Source organism: Oncorhynchus masou, chromosome 17 (assembly GCF_036934945.1).
Source record: "Oncorhynchus masou masou isolate Uvic2021 chromosome 17, UVic_Omas_1.1, whole genome shotgun sequence".
NCBI lineage: Eukaryota > Metazoa > Chordata > Actinopteri > Salmoniformes > Salmonidae > Oncorhynchus > Oncorhynchus masou.
This window is the reverse complement of record NC_088228.1, coordinates 3,772,206-3,793,601: the sequence shown is the minus strand read 5'-3', so window position 1 is coordinate 3,793,601 and position 21,396 is coordinate 3,772,206. Positions and strand designations below refer to the sequence as shown.

Here is a 21,396-nt window from a genome sequence, read left to right as displayed (position 1 = left end):
ACCACCACCCCACAGTCACAGTCTAATCTACCAGCCTGACCACCACCCCACAGTCTAATCTACCAGCCTGACCACCACCCCACAGTCTAATCTACCAGCCGGACCCCACAGTCTAATCTACCAGTCTGACCATCACCCCACAGTCTAATCTACCAGCCTGACCACCACCCCACAGTCTAATCTACCAGCCTGACCCCACAGTCTAATCTACCAGCCGGACCCCACAGTCTAATCTACCAGCCTGACCACCAACCCACAGTCTAATCTACCAGCCTGACCACCACCCCACAGTCTAATCTACCAGCCTGACCACCACCCCACAGTCTAATCTACCAGCCTGACCTCCACCCCACAGTCTAATCTACCAGCCTGACCCCACAGTCTAATCTACCAGCCTGACCACCACCCCACAGTCTAATCTACCAGCCTGACCACCACCCCACAGTCTAATCTACCAGCCTGACCATCACCCCACAGTCTAATCTACCAGCCTGACCATCACCCCACAGTCTAATCTACCAGCCGGACCCCACAGTCTAATCTACCAGCCTGACCATCACCCCACAGTCTAATCTACCAGCCTGACCATCACCCCACAGTCTAATCTACCAGCCTGACCATCACCCCACAGTCTAATCTACCTGCCGGACCATCACACTATCAAGCCAACAAATAGACCTGCTATGCTAAGAGGTCCGAACCTTTACACGCGAGTTCGCTAGGTATTGGGTTACGGTTGCTACATTATCCCCTTCCTACTGGAGAGTCTAAGAGGAAGAGGTGAAGCAAGAGGGGTAACTCGGCCCCAAAATCTGTCTCCTCCAGCAGGTGGCGTTTTTTCACCCACCAAGCTAGGAGTTTTGTATGGAGGTCAACGAGTGTCAAATTTGGTCAACAAAAATGTTATTGCTTATTTGCTGGAGTGTACTGATAGAAGTAGGACACGTGACATCTTGGCAACTTTGAGTAGATTTTTATTTTATTCATATTGGAGTTGTTGGCATTGAGATTCGAGACTTTCTATGCATGTTCACGAGGCCAGCATAGCGTCTATGCATGTTCACGAGGCCAGCATAGCGTCTATGCATGTTCACGAGGCCAGCATAGCGTCTATGCATGTTCACGAGGCCAGCATAGCGTCTATGCATGTTCACGAGGCCAGCATAGCGTCTAACTCTCCATTGAATACATGCTGATGAGGTCAACACCCCTCATCAAATAACGAGATATATCCACCAATCCAAAGAGAGGAATAGACCCGAGCTTGACAGGGTGCCGTTCCGCAAACAACTATTCCCATTGTCAGGGGCGGAGACATACTCATCTCGACATTATATCTGAGTGTGTCCCTTATGTGTACACTCCCCTCCCGATGGCCTCACGGGCACCGTCCCACTACTGACACCAACGTAGCGAATTCAGGGCATAGCCTTGACCGGAACCCTGGTCCAGCGACTATCAAGCCAAGACCTTAACCGTTACGTCAAGAGGTATGAAGAGTGTACAGTATATTCTAAGAGACTACGACAGAAGACGAAACGCTAACAAAACCCACATTGTTTTCAGTTTGATTTCTTCTTCGGTTTAAAACCATGGGAGGGTTGACTCAAAAGTCATTTGACTCAACGAAAAAAAAAAGGAAAGAAGGATTATAATATGATTTGCACTGAGAAAAAGATTATAATAATATACAGTCTACATTGGTATTGTCAGGAGTAGGAAAGGACAGGTAGGAAAGGACAGGTAGGAAAGGACAGGAAGGAAAGGACAGGAAGGAAAGGACAGGAAGGAAAGGTAGAAAAGGACAGGTAGGAAAGGACAGGTAGGAAAGGGGAGGAAGGAAAGGACAGGTAGGAAAGGACAGGTAGGAAAGGACAGGTAGGAAAGGACAGGTAGGAAAGGACAGGAAGGAAAGGACAGGAAGGAAAGGACAGGAAGGAAAGGACAGGTAGGAAAGGACAGGAAGGAAAGGACAGGTAGGAAAGGACAGGTAGAAAAGGACAGGTAGAAAAGGACAGGAAGGAAAGGACAGGAAGGAAAGGACAGGTAGGAAAGGACAGGTAGGAAAGGACAGGACGGAAAGGACAGGTAGAAAAGGACAGGTAGAAAAGGACAGGAAGGAAAGGACAGGAAGGAAAGGACAGGAAGGAAAGGACAGGAAGGAAAGGACAGGTAGGAAAGGACAAGTAGGAAAGGACAGGTAGGAAAGGACCTATTATTTCCCAGATGGAATAGAAAGTAGAGAAATTACAAACAGAACAAATGAAGTAGTCTATGGCTGCGTCCCTGTGTAGTGCACTACTTTTGACTAGGGTCCATCGTGCTCTGGTCACGAGTAGCACACTAAAATGCACCGGGATGCCATGCAACAGGTAGTAAAGGTGATCGGTATTTGACGATTGAAGAAGTAGTGCTCTCCTTTTTATCTTAAAAATGATTAAAATAACATTTACAAAAGACACTTAAATGTTCCATTTAACTATTATTAAACACAACAGAGAACACTTGGTTTATTCCACTGCTTCAGGCCCACGGCGACTCTAGGAGTCAAATGATACCCTACTCCCTAGGGCACTACTTTTGACCAGAACCAGACAACACAAACAGATCTGGGACCAGGCTACTATATCCTGGCCTGGAGGTTAGGACCAGGCTACTATATCCTGGCCTGGAGGTTAGGACCAGGCTACTATATCCAGGACTGGAGGTTAGGACCAGGCTACTATATCCTGGCCTGGGATTGAGGACTGGAGGTTAGGACCAGGCTACTATATCCTGGGGCTGAGGACTGGAGGTTAGGACCAGGCTACTATATCCTGGGATTGAGGACTGGAGGTTAGGACCAGGCTACTATATCCTGGGATTGAGGACTGAGGTTAGGACCAGGCTACTGTAGACCTGGGCTCAATTAGTATTGTCTCTTATCAAAAGTAGTGCACTACATAGGGGATAGTGTGCCGTTTGGGATGCAAGTTAAACTGTCCTCCATGTTGATTGGTAGTGTACTTCTTCCTGTATGTCCTAAATAGCAGCCTATTCCATTTTTAGTGCGCTAACGTTTTACCAGGGTACCTAGGGCATTACAGGGCTTTGGACTAAATAGTGCACTATATCGGGAATAGGGTGTCATTTAGGATATAACCATCATACCCCTCCACAATCCTGTCTGTCCATCCATCAAAGAACAAAAACAAGGAGCAATCTTTCTTTCTCCCGTGTGTGTGTGTGTGTGTGTGTGTGTGTGTGTGTGTGTGTGTGTGTGTGTGTGACCAGACAGACAGAGACACCAGACAGACATGGTCACTGCAGACAAATGGAGGTTCACAGCACTACTTCTGATATGTCTAAGTCAACAGAAATACATCGTCATTAGTCAGTTCCATCAAGGCCTTTTGATTCCGGAGCAGTGGGATTGTCGTGGGATACGGCAGGCGTCTCTCAGAACGCAACATCCCAAATGGCACCCTATTCCCCATGTAGTGCATTACCGTTTGACCAGAGCCCTATGGGACTCATCCGCATGAGGGCCCTGGTCAAGGGAATGGGGTGCCATTTCAGAGCCAACCCCAGTCTACAAGATGAACTTCCCCATGAAGAAGCCGATGAAGATGGCTGCTATGACGACGAGGAGGGAGGGCAGGGACGCTGCGGTGGTGTGTTGCATCATGGAGGAGGAGGAGCCTGTCTGATTTGATGTCATGTGATCGGAATGCTGGGCAGCTCTTCTCATTCTAACACCGTCGTCCTGGAAACGCAAAAGAGAGGAGGGGGGATGGGGGGAGCAAGGACACATCAAATACTGCATTATAGAACAAGAGATAACTATTTTATTTATCTTTTACAAACGAAATGTCGCAGCCAAACCTTGTGTCTGGTTTTCCTTTAAAAAAGACCTCACCGTTAAATTGGTCGGTACCGATTGTTCATCTATGACCCACAACTTTAGTTGCTTGTTTACACACAGAGACCAAGGTCTTTTCTAACATTGAGGTTTCCGTACAGAACAACTAGTTGTCTGTTGTTCACCTACAACCCCTAACCTACAGTCTGTTGTTCACCGACAACCGCTAACCTACAGTCTGTTGTTCACCGACAACCGCTAACCTAGTCTGGTGTTCACCGACAACCGCTAACCTACAGTCTGTTGTTCACCGACAACCCCTAACCTACAGTCTGTTGTTCACCGACAACCCCTAACCTACAGTCTGTTGTTCACCGACAACCCCTAACCTACAGTCTGTTGTTCACCGACAACCCCTAACCTACAGTCTGTTGTACACCGACAACACCTAACCTACAGTCTGTTGTACACCTACAACACCTAACCTACAGTCTGTTGTTCACCTACAACCCCTAACCTACAGTCTGTTGTACACCGACAACACCTAACCTACAGTCTGTTGTACACCTACAACACCTAACCTACAGTCTGTTGTTCACCGACAACCCCTAACCTACAGTCTGTTGTTCACCGACAACCCCTAACCTACAGTCTGTTGTACACCGACAACCCCTAACCTACAGTCTGTTGTTCACCGACAACCCCTAACCTACAGTCTGTTGTTCACCGACAACCCCTAACCTACAGTCTGTTGTTCACCGACAACCCCTAACCTACAGTCTGTTGTTCACCGACAACCCCTAACCTACAGTCTGTTGTACACCGACAACCCCTAACCTACAGTCTGTTGTTCACCGACAACCCCTAACCTACAGTCTGTTGTTCACCGACAACCCCTAACCTACAGTCTGTTGTTCACCGACAACCCCTAACCTACAGTCTGTTGTTCACCGACAACCCCTAACCTACAGTCTGTTGTTCACCGACAACCCCTAACCTACAGTCTGTTGTTCACCGACAACCCCTAACCTACAGTCTGTTGTTCACCGACAAAACCCCTAACCTACAACCCAACCCCTAACCTACAGTCTGTTGTTCACCGACAACCCCTAACCTACAGTCTGTTGTTCACCGACAACCCCTAACCTACAGTCTGTTGTTCACCGACAACCCCTAACCTACAGTCTGTTGTTCACCGACAACCCCTAACCTACAGTCTGTTGTTCACCGACAACCCCTAACCTACAGTCTGTTGTTCACCGACAACCCCTAACCTACAGTCTGTTGTTCACCGACAACCCCTAACCTACAGTCTGTTGTTCACCGACAACCCCTAACCTACAGTCTGTTGTTCACCGACAACCCCTAACCTACAGTCTGTTGTTCACCGACAACCCCTAACCTACAGTCTGTTGTTCACCGACAACCCCTAACCTACAGTCTGTTGTTCACCGACAACCCCCTAACCTACAGTCTGTTGTTCACCGACAACCCCTAACCTACAGTCTGTTGTTCACCGACAACCCCTAACCTACAGTCTGTTGTTCACCGACAACCCCTAACCTACAGTCTGTTGTTCACCGACAACCCCTAACCTACAGTCTGTTGTTCACCGACAACCCCTAACCTACAGTCTGTTGTTCACCGACAACCCCTAACCTACAGTCTGTTGTTCACCGACAACCCCTAACCTACAGTCTGTTGTTCACCGACAACCCCTAACCTACAGTCTGTTGTTCACCGACAACCCCTAACCTACAGTCTGTTGTACACCGACAACCCCTAACCTACAGTCTGTTGTACACCGACAACACCTAACCTACAGTCTGTTGTTCACCGACAACCCCTAACCTACAGTCTGTTGTTCACCGACAACCCCTAACCTACAGTCTGTTGTTCACCGACAACCCCTAACCTACAGTCTGTTGTTCACCGACAACCCCTAACCTACAGTCTGTTGTTCACCGTAACCTACAGTCTGTTGTTCACCGACAACCCCTAACCTACAGTCTGTTGTTCACCGACAACCCCTAACCTACAGTCTGTTGTTCACCGACAACCCCTAACCTACAGTCTGTTGTTCACCGACAACCCCTAACCTACAGTCTGTTGTTCACCGACAACCCCTAACCTACAGTCTGTTGTTCACCGACAACCCCTAACCTACAGTCTGTTGTTCACCGACAACCCCTAACCTACAGTCTGTTGTTCACCGACAACCCCTAACCTACAGTCTGTTGTTCACCGACAACCCCTAACCTACAGTCTGTTGTTCACCGACAACCCTAACCTACAGTCTGTTGTTCACCCCCCCTAACCTACAGTCTGTTGTTCACCGACAACCCCTAACCTACAGTCTGTTGTTCACCGACAACCCCTAACCTACAGTCTGTTGTTCACCGACAACCCCTAACCTACAGTCTGTTGTTCACCGACAACCCCTAACCTACAGTCTGTTGTTCACAACCCCTACAACCCCTAACCTACAGTCTGTTGTTCACCGACAACCCCTAACCTACAGTCTGTTGTTCACCGACAACCCTAACCTACAGTCTGTTGTTCACCGACAACCCCTAACCTACAGTCTGTTGTTCACCGACAACCCCTAACCTACAGTCTGTTGTTCACCGACAACCCCTAACCTACAGTCTGTTGTTCACCGACAACCCCTAACCTACAGTCTGTTGTTCACCGACAACCCCTAACCTACAGTCTGTTGTTCACCGACAACCCCTAACCTACAGTCTGTTGTTCACCGACAACCCCTAACCTACAGTCTGTTGTTCACCGACAACCCCTAACCTACACTGTTGTTCAACAACCCTAACCTACAGTCTGTTGTTCACCGACAACCCCTAACCTACAGTCTGTTGTTCACCGACAACCCCTAACCTACAGTCTGTTGTTCACCGACAACCCCTAACCTACAGTCTGTTGTTCACCGACAACCCCTAACCTACAGTCTGTTGTTCACCGAACCTACAGTCTGTTGTTCACCGACAACCCCTAACCTACAGTCTGTTGTTCACCGACAACCCCTAACCTACAGTCTGTTGTTCACCGACAACCCCTAACCTACAGTCTGTTGTTCACCGACAACCCCTAACCTACAGTCTGTTGTTCACCGACAACCCCTAACCTACAGTCTGTTGTTCACCGACAACCCCTAACCTACAGTCTGTTGTTCACCGACAACCCCTAACCTACAGTCTGTTGTTCACCGACAACCCCTAACCTACAGTCTGTTGTTCACCGACAACCCCTGTCTGTTGTTCACCGGAAGTCTGTTGTTCACCGAACCCCTAACCTACAGTCTGTTGTTCACCGACAACCCCTAACCTACAGTCTGTTGTTCACCGACAACCCCTAACCTACAGTCTGTTGTTCACCGACAACCCCTAACCTACAGTCTGTTGTTCACCGACAACCCCTAACCTACAGTCTGTTGTTCACCGACAACCCCTAACCTACAGTCTGTTGTTCACCGACAACCCCTAACCTACAGTCTGTTGTTCACCGACAACCCCTAACCTACAGTCTGTTGTACACCGACAACCCCTAACCTACAGTCTGTTGTACACCGACACACCTAACCTACAGTCTGTTGTTCACCGACAACCCCTAACCTACAGTCTGTTGTTCACCGACAACCCCTAACCTACAGTCTGTTGTTCACCTACAGTCTGACAACCCCTAACCTACAGTCTGTTGTTCACCGACAACCCCTAACCTACAGTCTGTTGTTCACCGACAACCCCTAACCTACAGTCTGTTGTTCACCGACAACCCCTAACCTACAGTCTGTTGTTCACCGACAACCCCTAACCTACAGTCTGTTGTTCACCGACAACCCCTAACCTACAGTCTGTTGTTCACCGACAACCCCTAACCTACAGTCTGTTGTTCACCGACAACCCCTAACCTACAGTCTGTTGTTCACCGACAACCCCTAACCTACAGTCTGTTGTTCACCGACAACCCCTAACCTACAGTCTGTTGTTCACCGACAACCCCTAACCTACAGTCTGTTGTTCACCGACAACCCCTAACCTACAGTCTGTTGTTCACCGACAACCCTAACCTACAGTCTGTTGTTCACCGACAACCCCTAACCTACAGTCTGTTGTTCACCGACAACCCCTAACCTACAGTCTGTTGTTCACCGACAACCCCTAACCTACAGTCTGTTGTTCACCGACAACCCCTAACCTACAGTCCTGTCTGTTGTTCACCGACAACCCCTAACCTACAGTCTGTTGTTCACCGACAACCCCTAACCTACAGTCTGTTGTTCACCGACAACCCCTAACCTACAGTCTGTTGTTCACCGACAACCCCTAACCTACAGTCTGTTGTTCACCGACAACCCCTAACCTACAGTCTGTTGTTCACCGACAACCCCTAACCTACAGTCTGTTGTTCACCGACAACCCCTAACCTACAGTCTGTTGTTCACCGACAACCCCTAACCTACAGTCTGTTGTTCACCGACAACCCCTAACCTACAGTCTGTTGTTCAACCTAACCTAGTCTGTTGTTCACCGACAACCCCTAACCTACAGTCCGTTGTTCACCTACAACCCCTAACCTACAGTCTGTTGTTCACCTACAACCCCTAACCTACAGTCTGTTGTTCACCTACAACCCCTAACCTACAGTCTGTTGTTCACCTACAACCCCTAACCTACAGTCTGTTGTTCACCGACAACCCCTAACCTACAGTCTGTTGTTCACCGACAACCCCTAACCTACAGTCTGTTGTTCACCGACAACCCCTAACCTACAGTCTGTTGTTCACCGACAACCCCTAACCTACAGTCTGTTGTTCACCGACAACCCCTAACCTACAGTCTGTTGTTCACCGACAACCCCTAACCTACAGTCTGTTGTTCACCCCTAACAACCCCTAACCTACAGTCTGTTGTTCACCGACAACCCCTAACCTACAGTCTGTTGTTCACCGACAACCCCTAACCTACAGTCTGTTGTTCACCGACAACCCCTAACCTACAGTCTGTTGTTCACCGACAACCCCTAACCTAAAGTCTGTTGTTCACCGACAACCCCTAACCTACAGTCTGTTGTTCACCGACAACCCCTAACCTACAGTCTGTTGTTCACCGACAACCCCTAACCTACAGTCTGTTGTTCACCTACAACCCCTAACCTACAGTCTGTTGTTCACCGACAACCCCTAACCTACAGTCTGTTGTTCACCGACAACCCCTAACCTACAGTCTGTTGTTCACCTACAACCCCTAACCTACAGTCTAACCTTGAGTTGTCTGTTCTCCTCGGTCAGTTTGCCCATGTCAGCCTGCAGTCTCCTGCACTCCTCTGATAGTTTCTTCATCTCCGAGTCGTCCATCGAGGCGCTGAGCGTCTTCGCCGCCGCCTTCGCCACGGGAACGTCCGCCGCCTTGGACGAGTTCTGCACGGGCGCCGCAACGTCGGTGCTCCCTTCCACGTCATTCTGGAAGAGAACGGAGAGAGAAACCACTTAGGGTGCCGCATTACCATCTGGTCAGTGCCCATAGGGTCAAACTGACACCATACAGGGGACAGGGGTTCATGTGGGATTAGGACCAGACTACTATATCCTGGCCTGGGATTGAGGACTGGAGGTTAGGACCAGGCTACTATATCCTGCGACTGAGGACTGGAGGTTAGGACCAGGCTACTATATCATGACCTGGGATTGAGGACTGGAGGTTAGGACCAGGCTACTATATCCTGACCTGGGATTGAGGACTGGAGGTTAGGACCAGGCTACTATATCCTGACCTGGGATTGAGGACTGGAGGTTAGGACCAGGCTACTATATCCTGGGACTGAGGACTGGAGGTTAGGACCAGGCTACTATGTCCTGGCCTGGGAGTAAGGACTGGAGGTTAGGTTAGGAGATTACCATTTGAACCCATGTCTAGTATGGACATTTGTTTTCTGTTTAAACACTTTAGAGGATGTTTGATTGAGCTTGTCTGGCTACAGTGGATTAGTGCTTTAGTCCCTGAACAGTCAAACACTCGAACGCTGAGTACACAGGAAGGGGATGAGGCACACACTCTGGAACGCTGAGTACACAGGAAGGGGATGAGACACACACTCTGGAACGTTGAGTACACAGGAAGGGGATGAGACACACTCTGGAACGCTGAGTACACAGGAAGGGGATGAGACACACACTCTGGAACGTTGAGTACACAGGAAGGGGATGAGACACACTGGAACGCTGAGTACACAGGAAGGGGATGAGACACACTGGAACGCTGAGTACACAGGAAGGGGATGAGACACACTGGAACGCTGAGTACACAGGAAGGGGATGAGACACTCTGGAACGCTGAGTACACAGGAAGGGGATGAGACACACACTCTGGAACGCTGAGTACACAGGAAGGGGATGGACACACTGGAACGCTGAGTACACAGGAACAGATGTAATTGAGCCCTTAGGTTTTTAAAGCTACTGCTGACAGTGCTGCTAAAATCTGTCTGTTTGCATCCTCACAAACCTGCGGCATCTTTCTGACTTTAACCTCAGAGCTGGGGGCTGTCCTGAACCTCTGTAGATCACCCCTGTTGCAAACACTGCCTGGCGGTGTGGGGGGGTAGACCTAGACCCAGTCTGCTGCTGAAGGGGGTACAGAACTCTCCACCACCCCTGGTAGGGGTGGCCCGGGGAGGCGGACGAGACCCCCTCTCATAGCCTGGCTCTCCTGAGAACATGGAGTGTCTGCCCGACTGCACTGGGCTGGTTAACCCGGTTGTTCCTCTAGTGAAGGACCTATTCTCCTGACCGGTCTCCTTTTCGTCTGTCCCTGAGCCGATGACCTGGTGGAGGGAGGGAGGACTATGGGGTGAGGCCAACATACCTGAAGAAGTGTGTTGACCTCTTACGAGCCACATCTTCAACGTGACCCTATGGGCCCTACATAACAGTAGTGCCCTACGCGGGGGTAAAGGTGGCTAACAGTAGTGCCCTACGCGGGGGTAAAGGTGGCTAACAGTAGTGCCCTACGCGGGGGTAAAGGTGGCTAACAGTAGTGCCCTACGCGGGGTAAAGGTGGCTAACAGTAGTGCCCTACGCGGGGTAAAGGTGGCTAACAGTAGTGCCCTACGCGGGGGTAAAGGTGGCTAACAGTAGTGCCCTACGCGGGGTAAAGGTGGCTAACAGTAGTGCCCTACGCGGGGTAAAGGTGGCTAACAGTAGTGCCCTACGCGGGGTAAAGGTGGCTAACAGTAGTGCCCTACACGGGGTAAAGGTGGCTAACAGTAGTGCCCTACGCGGGGTAAAGGTGGCTAACAGTAGTGCCCTACGCGGGGGTAAAGGTGGCTAACAGTAGTGCCCTACGCGGGGGTAAAGGTGGCTAACAGTAGTGCCCTACGCGGGGGTAAAGGTGGCTAACAGTAGTGCCCTACGCGGGGGTAAAGGTGGCTAACAGTAGTGCCCTACGCGGGGGTAAAGGTGGCTAACAGTAGTGCCCTACGCGGGGTAAAGGTGGCTAACAGTAGTGCCCTACGCGGGGGTAAAGGTGGCTAACAGTAGTGCCCTACGCGGGGGTAAATGTGGCTAACAGTAGTGCCCTACGCGGGGGTAAAGGTGGCTAACAGTAGTGCCCTACGCGGGGGTAAAGGTGGCTAACAGTAGTGCCCTACACGGGGGTAAAGGTGGCTAACAGTAGTGCCCTACACGGGGGTAAAGGTGGCTAACAGTAGTGCCCTACACAGGGGTAAAGGTGGCTAACAGTAGTGCCCTACACAGGGGTAAAGGTGGCTAACAGTAGTGCCCTACACAGGAGTAAAGGTGGCTAACAGTAGTGCCCTACACAGGGGTAAAGGTGGCTAACAGTAGTGCCCTACACAGGGGTAAAGGTGGCTAACAGTAGTGCCCTACACAGGAGTAAAGGTGGCTAACAGTAGTGCCCTACACGGGGGGAAATGCTACCATTTGGAACAAACGGATATGAAAATCCTTTAACCTACAAATTACTAAGCAGAAAGGAATGTGCCTCTGTAACAAACACAACCGAAGGGGATTCTCTCCAGGGAAAACTGATCAGACAGCACAGAGGACATGTTAAATGTACACGCAGCAATGTGGTGCGCCCGAGTGGCGCCGCGGCATCTCAGCGCAAGGGGCGTCACTACAGTCCCTGGTTCGAATCCAGGCTGTAGCACATCCGGCTGTGATTGGGAGTACCATTGGACGGCGCACATTTGGTCCGCCGGCGTCGTCATCGTAAATAATAATTTGTTCTTAACCGACTTGCCAAATTAAATTAAAAAAAGGTTTAGAAAAAAAAGGTTAGATAAAAAAAATATATGTTGCCATTACTACTTCCTCCAGTAATTTTGTTACTAATATATATATATATATATATATATATATATTCAGCTATACACAGTTCTGACAGCAACATCTGCCTACCAAGGAATGTCACTCATGTGGAGGCTGTAGTTGGGTTTCATGTGGAGGCAGTAGTTGGGTTTCATGTGGAGGCTGTAGTTGGGTTTCATGTGGAGGCTGTAGTTGGGTTTCATGTGGAGGCTGTAGTTGGGTTTCATGTGGAGGCAGTAGTTGGGTTTCATGTGGAGGCTGTAGTTGGGTTTCATGTGGAGGCTGTAGTTGGGTTTCATGTGGAGGCTGTAGTTGGGTTTCATGTGGAGGCTGTAGTTGGGTTTCATGTGGAGGCTGTAGTTGGGTTTCATGTGGAGGCTGTAGTTGGGTTTCATGTGGAGGCTGTAGTTGGGTTTCATGTGGAGGCAGTAGTTGGGTTTCATGTGGAGGCAGTAGTTGGGTTTCATGTGGAGGCAGTAGTTGGGTTTCATGTGGAGGCAGTAGTTGGGTTTCATGTGGAGGCAGTAGTTGGGTTTCATGTGGAGGCAGTAGTTGGGTTTCATGTGGAGGCAGTAGTTGGGTTTCATGTGGAGGCAGTAGTTGGGTTTCATGTGGAGGCAGTAGTTGGGTTTCATGTGGAGGCAGTAGTTGGGTTTCATGTGGAGGCAGTAGTTGGGTTTCATGTGGAGGCAGTAGTTGGGTTTCTTGTGGAGGCAGTAGTTGGGTTTCATGTGGAGGCAGTAGTTGGGTTTCATGTGGAGGCAGTAGTTGGGTTTCATGTGGAGGCAGTAGTTGGGTTTCATGTGGAGGCAGTAGTTGGGTTTCATGTGGAGGCTGTAGTTGGGTTTCATGTGGAGGCAGTAGTTGGGTTTCATGTGAAGGCAGTAGTTGGGTTTCATGTGGAGGCTGTAGTTGGGTTTCATGTGGAGGCAGTAGTTGGGTTTCATGTAGAGGCTGTAGTTGGGTTTCATGTGGAGGCTGTAGTTGGGTTTCATGTGGAGGCTGTAGTTGGGTTTCATGTGGAGGCAGTAGTTGGGTTTCATGTGGAGGCAGTAGTTGGGTTTCATGTGGAGGCAGTAGTTGGGTTTCATGTGGAGGCAGTAGTTGGGTTTCATGTGGAGGCAGTAGTTGGGTTTCATGTGGAGGCAGTAGTTGGGTTTCATGTGGAGGCAGTAGTTGGGTTTCATGTGGAGGCAGTAGTTGGGTTTCCTTCCAAAGCCACAAGAGTTTTCACGCAAATATTCTAAAGTCAACACGGGGAAAAGTGCATATTTCTTTCAACCAGAGGTGTCTTTTCCATCAAAACGGACTATTTAGCAGATACATTACTGTGTGTGATGCCGTAGTGTACATAACAGCCCTCTTGCGCCTGAGGTTTCATGTACAGAATCAAATACAAAACAGTTTCAACTCTACAATGTGTTTTTTTTGTGTCATAAAAAAAACAACTAAAAAACCTGTTGCGGTTTAAATACTAGCCTGATCTGGTTGTGGAGTATGATCTATAGACAACAGTCTGACGATAGAGGACAGCTTCTAAACTCAGCAACAACAAAAAACAACCTCTCGCTGTCAACGGTGCTTATTTTCAGAAAACTTAACATGTGTAAATATTTGTATGAACATAAGATTCAACATCTGAGACATAAACTGAACAAGTTCCACAGACATGTGACTAACATAAATGGAGTAATATGTCCGTGAACAAAGGGGGTGTCAAAATCAAAAGTATGTCAGTATCTGGTGTGGCCACCAGCTGCATTAAGTACTGCAGGGCATCTCCTCCTCATGGACTGCACCAGATTTGTCAGTTCCTGGATATTTAGTGGTAAAATGCATCAAGATCATCACCACAAGTTAAAGTTGATTATACCGTATTCAATATGAACTCTGTATACTTCACCATGTCGTGGTAGTAGTGGGCTAGAACATCGTCGCAGGAATCCCAAGTGTGTTTTACTATCAATACTAGTGCATTTCCACCTCCATTGTTACATAATCTATTTCACCAAATAAATTAATATATATATCTCACCTCGTCTAGCGTGTTTTGTTTTGTTGACATTGGGAAGTTTTTAACCGACAGTTTGCTGTTTCCATAAGGTCTTTTTTTAATTGCATCAGGTCATGAAATGGGATGAAAACCTGTTGAACTACAACCTGGACACCTCCCCCTTTATGTGATCTTTTACATTTACATTTAAGTCATTTAGCAGACGCTCTTATCCAGAGCGACTTACAAATTGGTGAATTCACCTTCTGACACCCAGTGGAACAGCCACTTTACAATAGTGCATCTAAATCATTTAAGGGGGGGGGGGGGTGAGAAGGATTACTTTATCCTATCCTAGGTATTCCTTGAAGAGGTGGGGTTTCAGGTGTCTCCGGAAGGTGGTGATTGACTCCGCTGTCCTGGCGTCGTGAGGGACTATAGGGGAAACTACCACCTGTTGATCTCATTAGCTACATATCTACCAGGACAGTTTGAACACTGTCAACAAACGGTCAACAAGCTCAGAAACACACGTGGTTGAGTCTGGTCTGGAAACGTAGGATAATCTCTCCCTCTGTCCAACAGCAGGACTTTATGTGATCTTTTAACATTAGCTACATGTCCAACAGCAGGACTTTATGTGATCTTTTAACATTAGCTACATGTCCAACAGCAGGACTTTATGTGATCTTTTAACATTAGCTACATGTCCAACAGCAGGACTTTATGTGATCTTTTAACATTAGCTACATGTCCAACAGCAGGACTTTACGTGATCTTTTAACATTAGCTACATGTCCAACAGCAGGACTTTACGTGATCTTTTAACGTTAGCTACATGTCCAACAGCAGGACTTTATGTGATCTTTTAACGTTAGCTACATGTCCAACAGCAGGACTTTATGTGATCTTTTAACGTTAGCTACATGTCCAACAGCAGGACTTTATGTGATCTTTTAACGTTCGCTACATGTCCAACAGCAGGACTTTATGTGATCTTTTAACGTTAGCTACATGTCCAACAGCAGGACTTTATGTGATCTTTTAACGTTAGCTACATGTCCAACAGCAGGACTTTATGTGATCTTTTAACATTAGCTACATGTCCAACAGCAGGACTTTATGTGATCTTTTAACATTAGCTACATGTCCAACAGCAGGACTTTATGTGATCTTTTAACATTAGCTACATGTCCAACAGCAGGACTTTATGTGATCTTTTAACATTAGCTACATGTCCAACAGCAGGACTTTATGTGATCTTTTAACATTAGCTACATGTCCAACAGCAGGACTTTATGTGATCTTTTAACATTAGCTACATGTCCAACAGCAGGACTTTATGTGATCTTTTAACATTAGCTACATGTCCAACAGCAGGACTTTATGTGATCTTTTAACGTTAGCTACATGTCCAACAGCAGGACTTTATGTGATCTTTTAACATTAGCTACATGTCCAACAGCAGGACTTTATGTGATCTTTTAACATTAGCTACATGTCCAACAGCAGGACTTTATGTGATCTTTTAACATTAGCTACATGTCCAACAGCAGGACTTACCACTCTACCGTTTTCAGGAGGCAGGTCGAATACACATCTCAGCTTGGAATCCATGAGGTCGTCGGGTTTCGCATCTTTCCACTGGAGGAGAGGAGAAATACATAGGCATGTTACTGATCAGACTAAACTACTATTAGCTGCACTTGTGCCCGCACAAAAACACGGGTTGGACGATATTACGATAGTATCGTCTATCGACGATGATTTACGGCCATCGTCGATGACGACACCGTGACGTGACGGTTTAGCCTATTTGAACTTAAAAACGAGTCGGTCGAGCGCACGGCAGTGCAGCACACCAGTGTCATTCAGAGTCACTTTCATATTGCTATAGCTTACTTCAACGCATATGTTTATATAGCCTACAGAACGCAAGAGAGGAATGCTGAGAAATCCACCAAAGCAGCGCAAAATGTCCAGTCAGAAAATAGTCTACATTTGTCAGATGCAAGGGCCTCACAGCATAAAAACTGTAAGATTTAGGAAAAACCACCACATCTGTTGCTGCCCTCTACTGGACTATAGGGGAAACTACCACACCTGTTGCTGCCCTCTACTGGACTATAGGGAAAACAACCACACCTGTTGCTGCCCTCTACTGGACTATAGGAAAAACCACCACACCTGTTGCTGCCCTCTACTGGACTATAGGGGAAACTACCACACCTGTTGCTGCCCTCTACTGGACTATAGGGAAAAGAACCACACCTGTTGCTGCCCTCTACTGGACTATAGGGGAAAGAACCACACCTGTTGCTGCCCTCTACTGGACTATAGGGGAAACAACCACACCTGTTGCTGCCCTCTACTGGACTATAGGAAAAACCACCACACCTGTTGCTGCCCTCTACTGGACTATAGGGGAAAGAACCACACCTGTTGCTGCCCTCTACTGGACTATAGGGGAAAGAACCACACCTGTTGCTGCCCTCTACTGGACTATAGGGGAAACAACCACACCTGTTGCTGCCCTCTACTGGACTATAGGAAAAACCACCACACCTGTTGCTGCCCTCTACTGGACTATAGGGGAAACTACCACACCTGTTGCTGCCCTCTACTGGACTATAGGGGAAACTACCACACCTGTTGCTGCCCTCTACTGGACTATAGGGGAAACAACCACACCTGTTGCTACCCTCTACTGGACTATAGGAAAAACCACCACACCTGTTGCTGCCCTCTACTGGACTATAGGGGAAACTACCACACCTGTTGCTGCCCTCTACTGGACTATAGGGGAAACCACCACACCTGTTGCTGCCCTCTACTGGACTATAGGGGAAACCACCACACCTGTTGCTGCCCTCTACTGGACTAAAGGGGAAACTACCACACCTGTTGCTGCCCTCTACTGGACTAAAGGGGAAACTACCACACCTGTTGATCTCATATGGTTCTGTTGGGGCTGGGTTGTTGCCAAAAATGCAAATCTGGATAATTGTTTAATGCTATATTGATAGTAAATGTACAGATTATATGACAAGGGAACAACAGTTCAACCTTTTCCACTGTAACAATACAAATGTGCACATATTCTTGAAGAATGTGAAGCTCACTGGTTTGAGACCACAAAAAAATAAAAAAAAATAAAATCAACCACATCGACTAAATAGTACTGCTATGAACTATTAAAAATAATGTGATCAGAAAAAGAGTTCAGAGGTTAAATTATTTAAAGATACAGGTTCATTATTTCTACACGTTCTACCTTAAATGGCCCTAATCTATAGATTTCACATGCCTGGGAATACAGATGTGCATCTGTTGGCCACATACATACAAATAAAGTAGGGGCATGGATCAGAAAACCAACCCTAACCCTGAATAACTCTTTCACATAGCCGTGCCCTACCAGCTGAGATGTGCCCTACCAGCTGAGCCACACAGGACCCAGGAACAGGGAGAAACCACTCCAGCAGCTGTAGACGGAAGAACTAGATTACTCACCATAGCATCGAGTTCAGACTCATTAGGAGGAGCAAAGATACTCTGGACCATGAATTTGTGTTTACTTTTCTCATTGGGGTCGTAGTCGAAGGGCTGGAGCATTACTGAAATAGATTGAAGAAAAAAAAGGTTACACACACATCTCAGCAAAAAAAACAAAAAAAAACAAAACAACAACAAGTGCTTGAATTATGCTATAACTTCATTTGAAAAGCACCAGAATACAGTTTGAAAAAGCACGGAACACAGTTAAAGACCCCCGTTCGTACTTCAGGAACATTCATCATAACAACAAATTAATAATGTTTTTTTTTTTGCAGTTTGGCACCATGGACTGTGTGTCGGCAAAAAGGTCCATTACAGTACAAGTTCATTGCATATGGGATGATTTAACAGGATGATTCCTATAGGACGTAATGGACGTGACCCGTTTTGACTCACCAGAGATGGTGACGGTGGCGCCTGCATCTATGATGCCGCTGTTTGGGCGTACACAGTATCTCCTAGGAGCTGTGGTCTTCACTTTGAAACATACTCTTCTATCAGACGGGTTCTTCAGCTTCAGGTTGGTGGTGATGACTTCTGTAAAAGGACCTGGTAGAGCGAGAGAGAGCGAGAGAAGGTTAGGTTCAAAAACTTTGGAATTCATTCGGCCTCATTTGTTACGCAGTCCGGCTTTCAACTTCCTCTAAAAAGCTGTAACAGTAGAATGCACCAGGTGCCCTTTTTGAAACAGGGTAGTGCATCAGCAGTTGTACTGTCGTTGCATACCTTAGAGCAGAGGTCCCCAAACATTTTCACTTGGGGGGCCCCCCTTGGCAATTTGAATGCACAGTAGGGCTGTCCCCGACAACAAAATAAATAATAATCATGGGTCGACCAATCGATTGGTTGAAATTAAAATCACAAAATCATGTATTTTTCCATATTTCAGACAAATCCTAATGCGTTTTAAATCACATCAACTATATTCACTTAGCTTGTCTGATGCTTTAAGCTCACGGTTTGATTCAATTCGATAAAAAATAAAAAAAGACAAATGATTAGATGGAGTCCAACCGCAGTTGACTTGATTGTGCCGGGCCGGGCCCAGTCTTCTGTCTGCACCTGTCTCTCTACTACCTGCTGCAGCGACCACCACCTGTGTTTATTATAACACTGTCCCGTGTTTCTGAAGCAGCAAATATTAATTACAGCCATTTTCTGACCGAAAAGTTCCATTACCGAAATCCCTCATGTTTAAGAAAAACATTCCCTCAGCCCTGAACCCTTGATCTCTTTACGTAACACATGTATGCATTACATGCACGTGACCTATAGCATATTATAATCACATCATTAAATTGCCGATAATAAACTCCAAACACCATAAAAGCAAATTGGATGCAGGGGACGTGTGCAAATAAACTTGAAAAGGGAGTAGTGTGGAACAAGACATGTGACTAGTAGTGGAACAAGACATGTGACTAGTAGTGGAACAAGACAATTTAGCCTTAAATTAGCTTTGAATGTACCAATTCTGAACAAAAAAATTCCTAGGCTAATGGTTGAAGCCTTTTGAGGGGCTATAAAACTCCCTGTGAACTTCAACTCCATATTGAGTTACTACATAAGTCAACAGGCCGACACCGGGCCAACAAAGGGCCGACATCGGGCCTGGGATCTAGACTGTTGTCTCGGCCTTCCATGACCAAAACCTGAACATGTACATTTACCGCTATACCAACAACAGCTGACTATAAACACACCATTCTCATACATAACGTTGTCCAAGGCTACAAGCCAAATCAACAAAGCTTTCCTCAGCTCAGCGAATGTCATTTGGATCGGGATCCCATGTCCTCCATATTGGGAGACGGAAGGTCTACGTTTACACAGGCATCCCAATTCTGATCTTTTACCACCCGTGTGTCTTTTGACCAATCAGATCTGATCTTTTGCCAATTACTGGGCTGCCTGTGTAAAAACGCAGCCTTTGTGACATCAGATTGGTTGACTGACTCAGGTTAAAGCCAAGGAGAGATGTACCATTATTAGCCAACGTTCCCATACGGCTTCCTGTTCCCTATGGGTCCTGGTCTAAAGTAGTGCACTACATCAGGAATAGGGTCCTGCTCTAAAGTAGTGCACTATATAGGGAATAGGGTTCCATAGGGTCCTGCTCTAAAGTAGTGCACTACATCAGGAATAGGGTCCTGCTCTAAAGTAGTGCACTACATCAGGAATAGGGTCCTGCTCTAAAGTAGTGCACTACATAGGGAATAGGGTCCTGCTCTAAAGTAGTGCACTATATAGGGAATAGGGTTCCATAGGGCTCTGCTCTAAAGTAGTGCACTATATAGGGAATAGGGTTCCGGTCTAAAGTAGTGCACTATATAGGGAATAGGGTTCCGGTCTAAAGTAGTGCACTATATAGGGAATAGGGTTCCATAGGGTCCTGCTCTAAAGTAGTGCACTACATAGGGAATAGGGTTCCATAGGGCTCTGGTCTAAAGTAGTGCACTATATAGGGAATAGGGTTCCATAGGGCTCTGGTCTAAAGTAGTGCACTATGTAGGGAATAGGGTGCCATATGGGAAGCTTAGCCTACTGCTGCTCTCCATCTTGTGACAACTGGTCTGCTGGTCTTAAATTAGGACCTTAATTACAGTCAGCATAGTCTTAACAAGGTCCATATTTGATGGATGGGGTACAGTTCTTTTCTGTCATGTCGCCAAAACAGCTGGAGGCAAGGTCATCAAAGTCAACCAAAACTCAATCACACCAATTAGTAGCTAGTTAGCCCATTAGGAGATGAACGGACGTTGTTGTTGTGTACTTGGTTTCACTGCTGAGAGGTGTTATGGTATGTTTTTGCTTGAAAATAACACTGTTCCAGACCAAGGGATCAAGACATTTAAGTTTTAAAAATTTAATTAAAATAAAAGTTTTAGAAAATGTCTTAACAAAATTCCACACAGTTGATTATCTTGGCAAAGGAGAAATGCTCACGAACAGGGATGTAAACAAATGTGTGCACAACGTTGGAGAGAAATAAGCTTTTTTTTGTGCGTATGGACAATTTCTGGGATATTTTATTTTTTGAAACATGGGATCCTTCACTTTACCTGTTGTGTTAATATCCCTGTTCAGTCTAATATCACAAAACAATATGGCAAATAAAGCATATAATAAAACATTTTTGTGTTATGGGCCTCCGCCTTGAGGCGTCGCTACAGAGCAGAGTCCCATCCGCCTTGAGGCGTCGCTACAGAGCAGAGTTCCATCCGCCTTGAGGCGTCGCTACAGAGCAGAGTTCCATCCGCCTTGAGGCGTCGCTACAGAGCAGAGTTCCATCCGCCTTGAGGCGTCGCTACAGAGCAGAGTTCCATCCGCCTTGAGGCGTCGCTACAGAGCAGAGTTCCATCCGCCTTGAGGCGTCGCTACAGAGCAGAGTCCCATCCGCCTTGAGGCGTCGCTACAGAGCAGAGTCCCATCCGCCTTGAGGCGTCGCTACAGAGCAGAGTCCCATCCGCCTTGAGGCGTCGCTACAGAGCAGAGTCCCATCCGCCTTGAGGCGTCGCTACAGAGCAGAGTCCCATCCGCCTTGAGGCGTCGCTACAGAGCAGAGTCCCATCCGCCTTGAGGCGTCGCTACAGAGCAGAGTCCCATCCGCCTTGAGGCGTCGCTACAGAGCAGAGTCCCATCCGCCTTGAGGCGTCGCTACAG

General features: G+C 47.4%; 1 protein-coding gene across 1 annotated transcript in view; it reads right to left on the bottom strand.

Annotated features, from left to right (window-relative positions):
• Window positions 1-957: 957 nt before the first annotated feature.
• Window positions 958-21,396, bottom strand: part of LOC135558333 (vesicle-associated membrane protein-associated protein A-like) — a 34,808-nt gene continuing 14,369 nt past the window's right edge. Inside the window, exons 2-6 of the mRNA XM_064992072.1 lie at window positions 18,130-18,282; window positions 17,689-17,792; window positions 15,739-15,819; window positions 9,117-9,314; window positions 958-3,745 (exon numbers count right to left, since the gene is read on the bottom strand). Coding sequence (XP_064848144.1) covers window positions 3,572-3,745; window positions 9,117-9,314; window positions 15,739-15,819; window positions 17,689-17,792; window positions 18,130-18,282 — 710 coding nt within the window. The 3' untranslated portion in view covers window positions 958-3,571. The remainder of the gene's footprint in view (window positions 3,746-9,116; window positions 9,315-15,738; window positions 15,820-17,688; window positions 17,793-18,129; window positions 18,283-21,396) is intronic.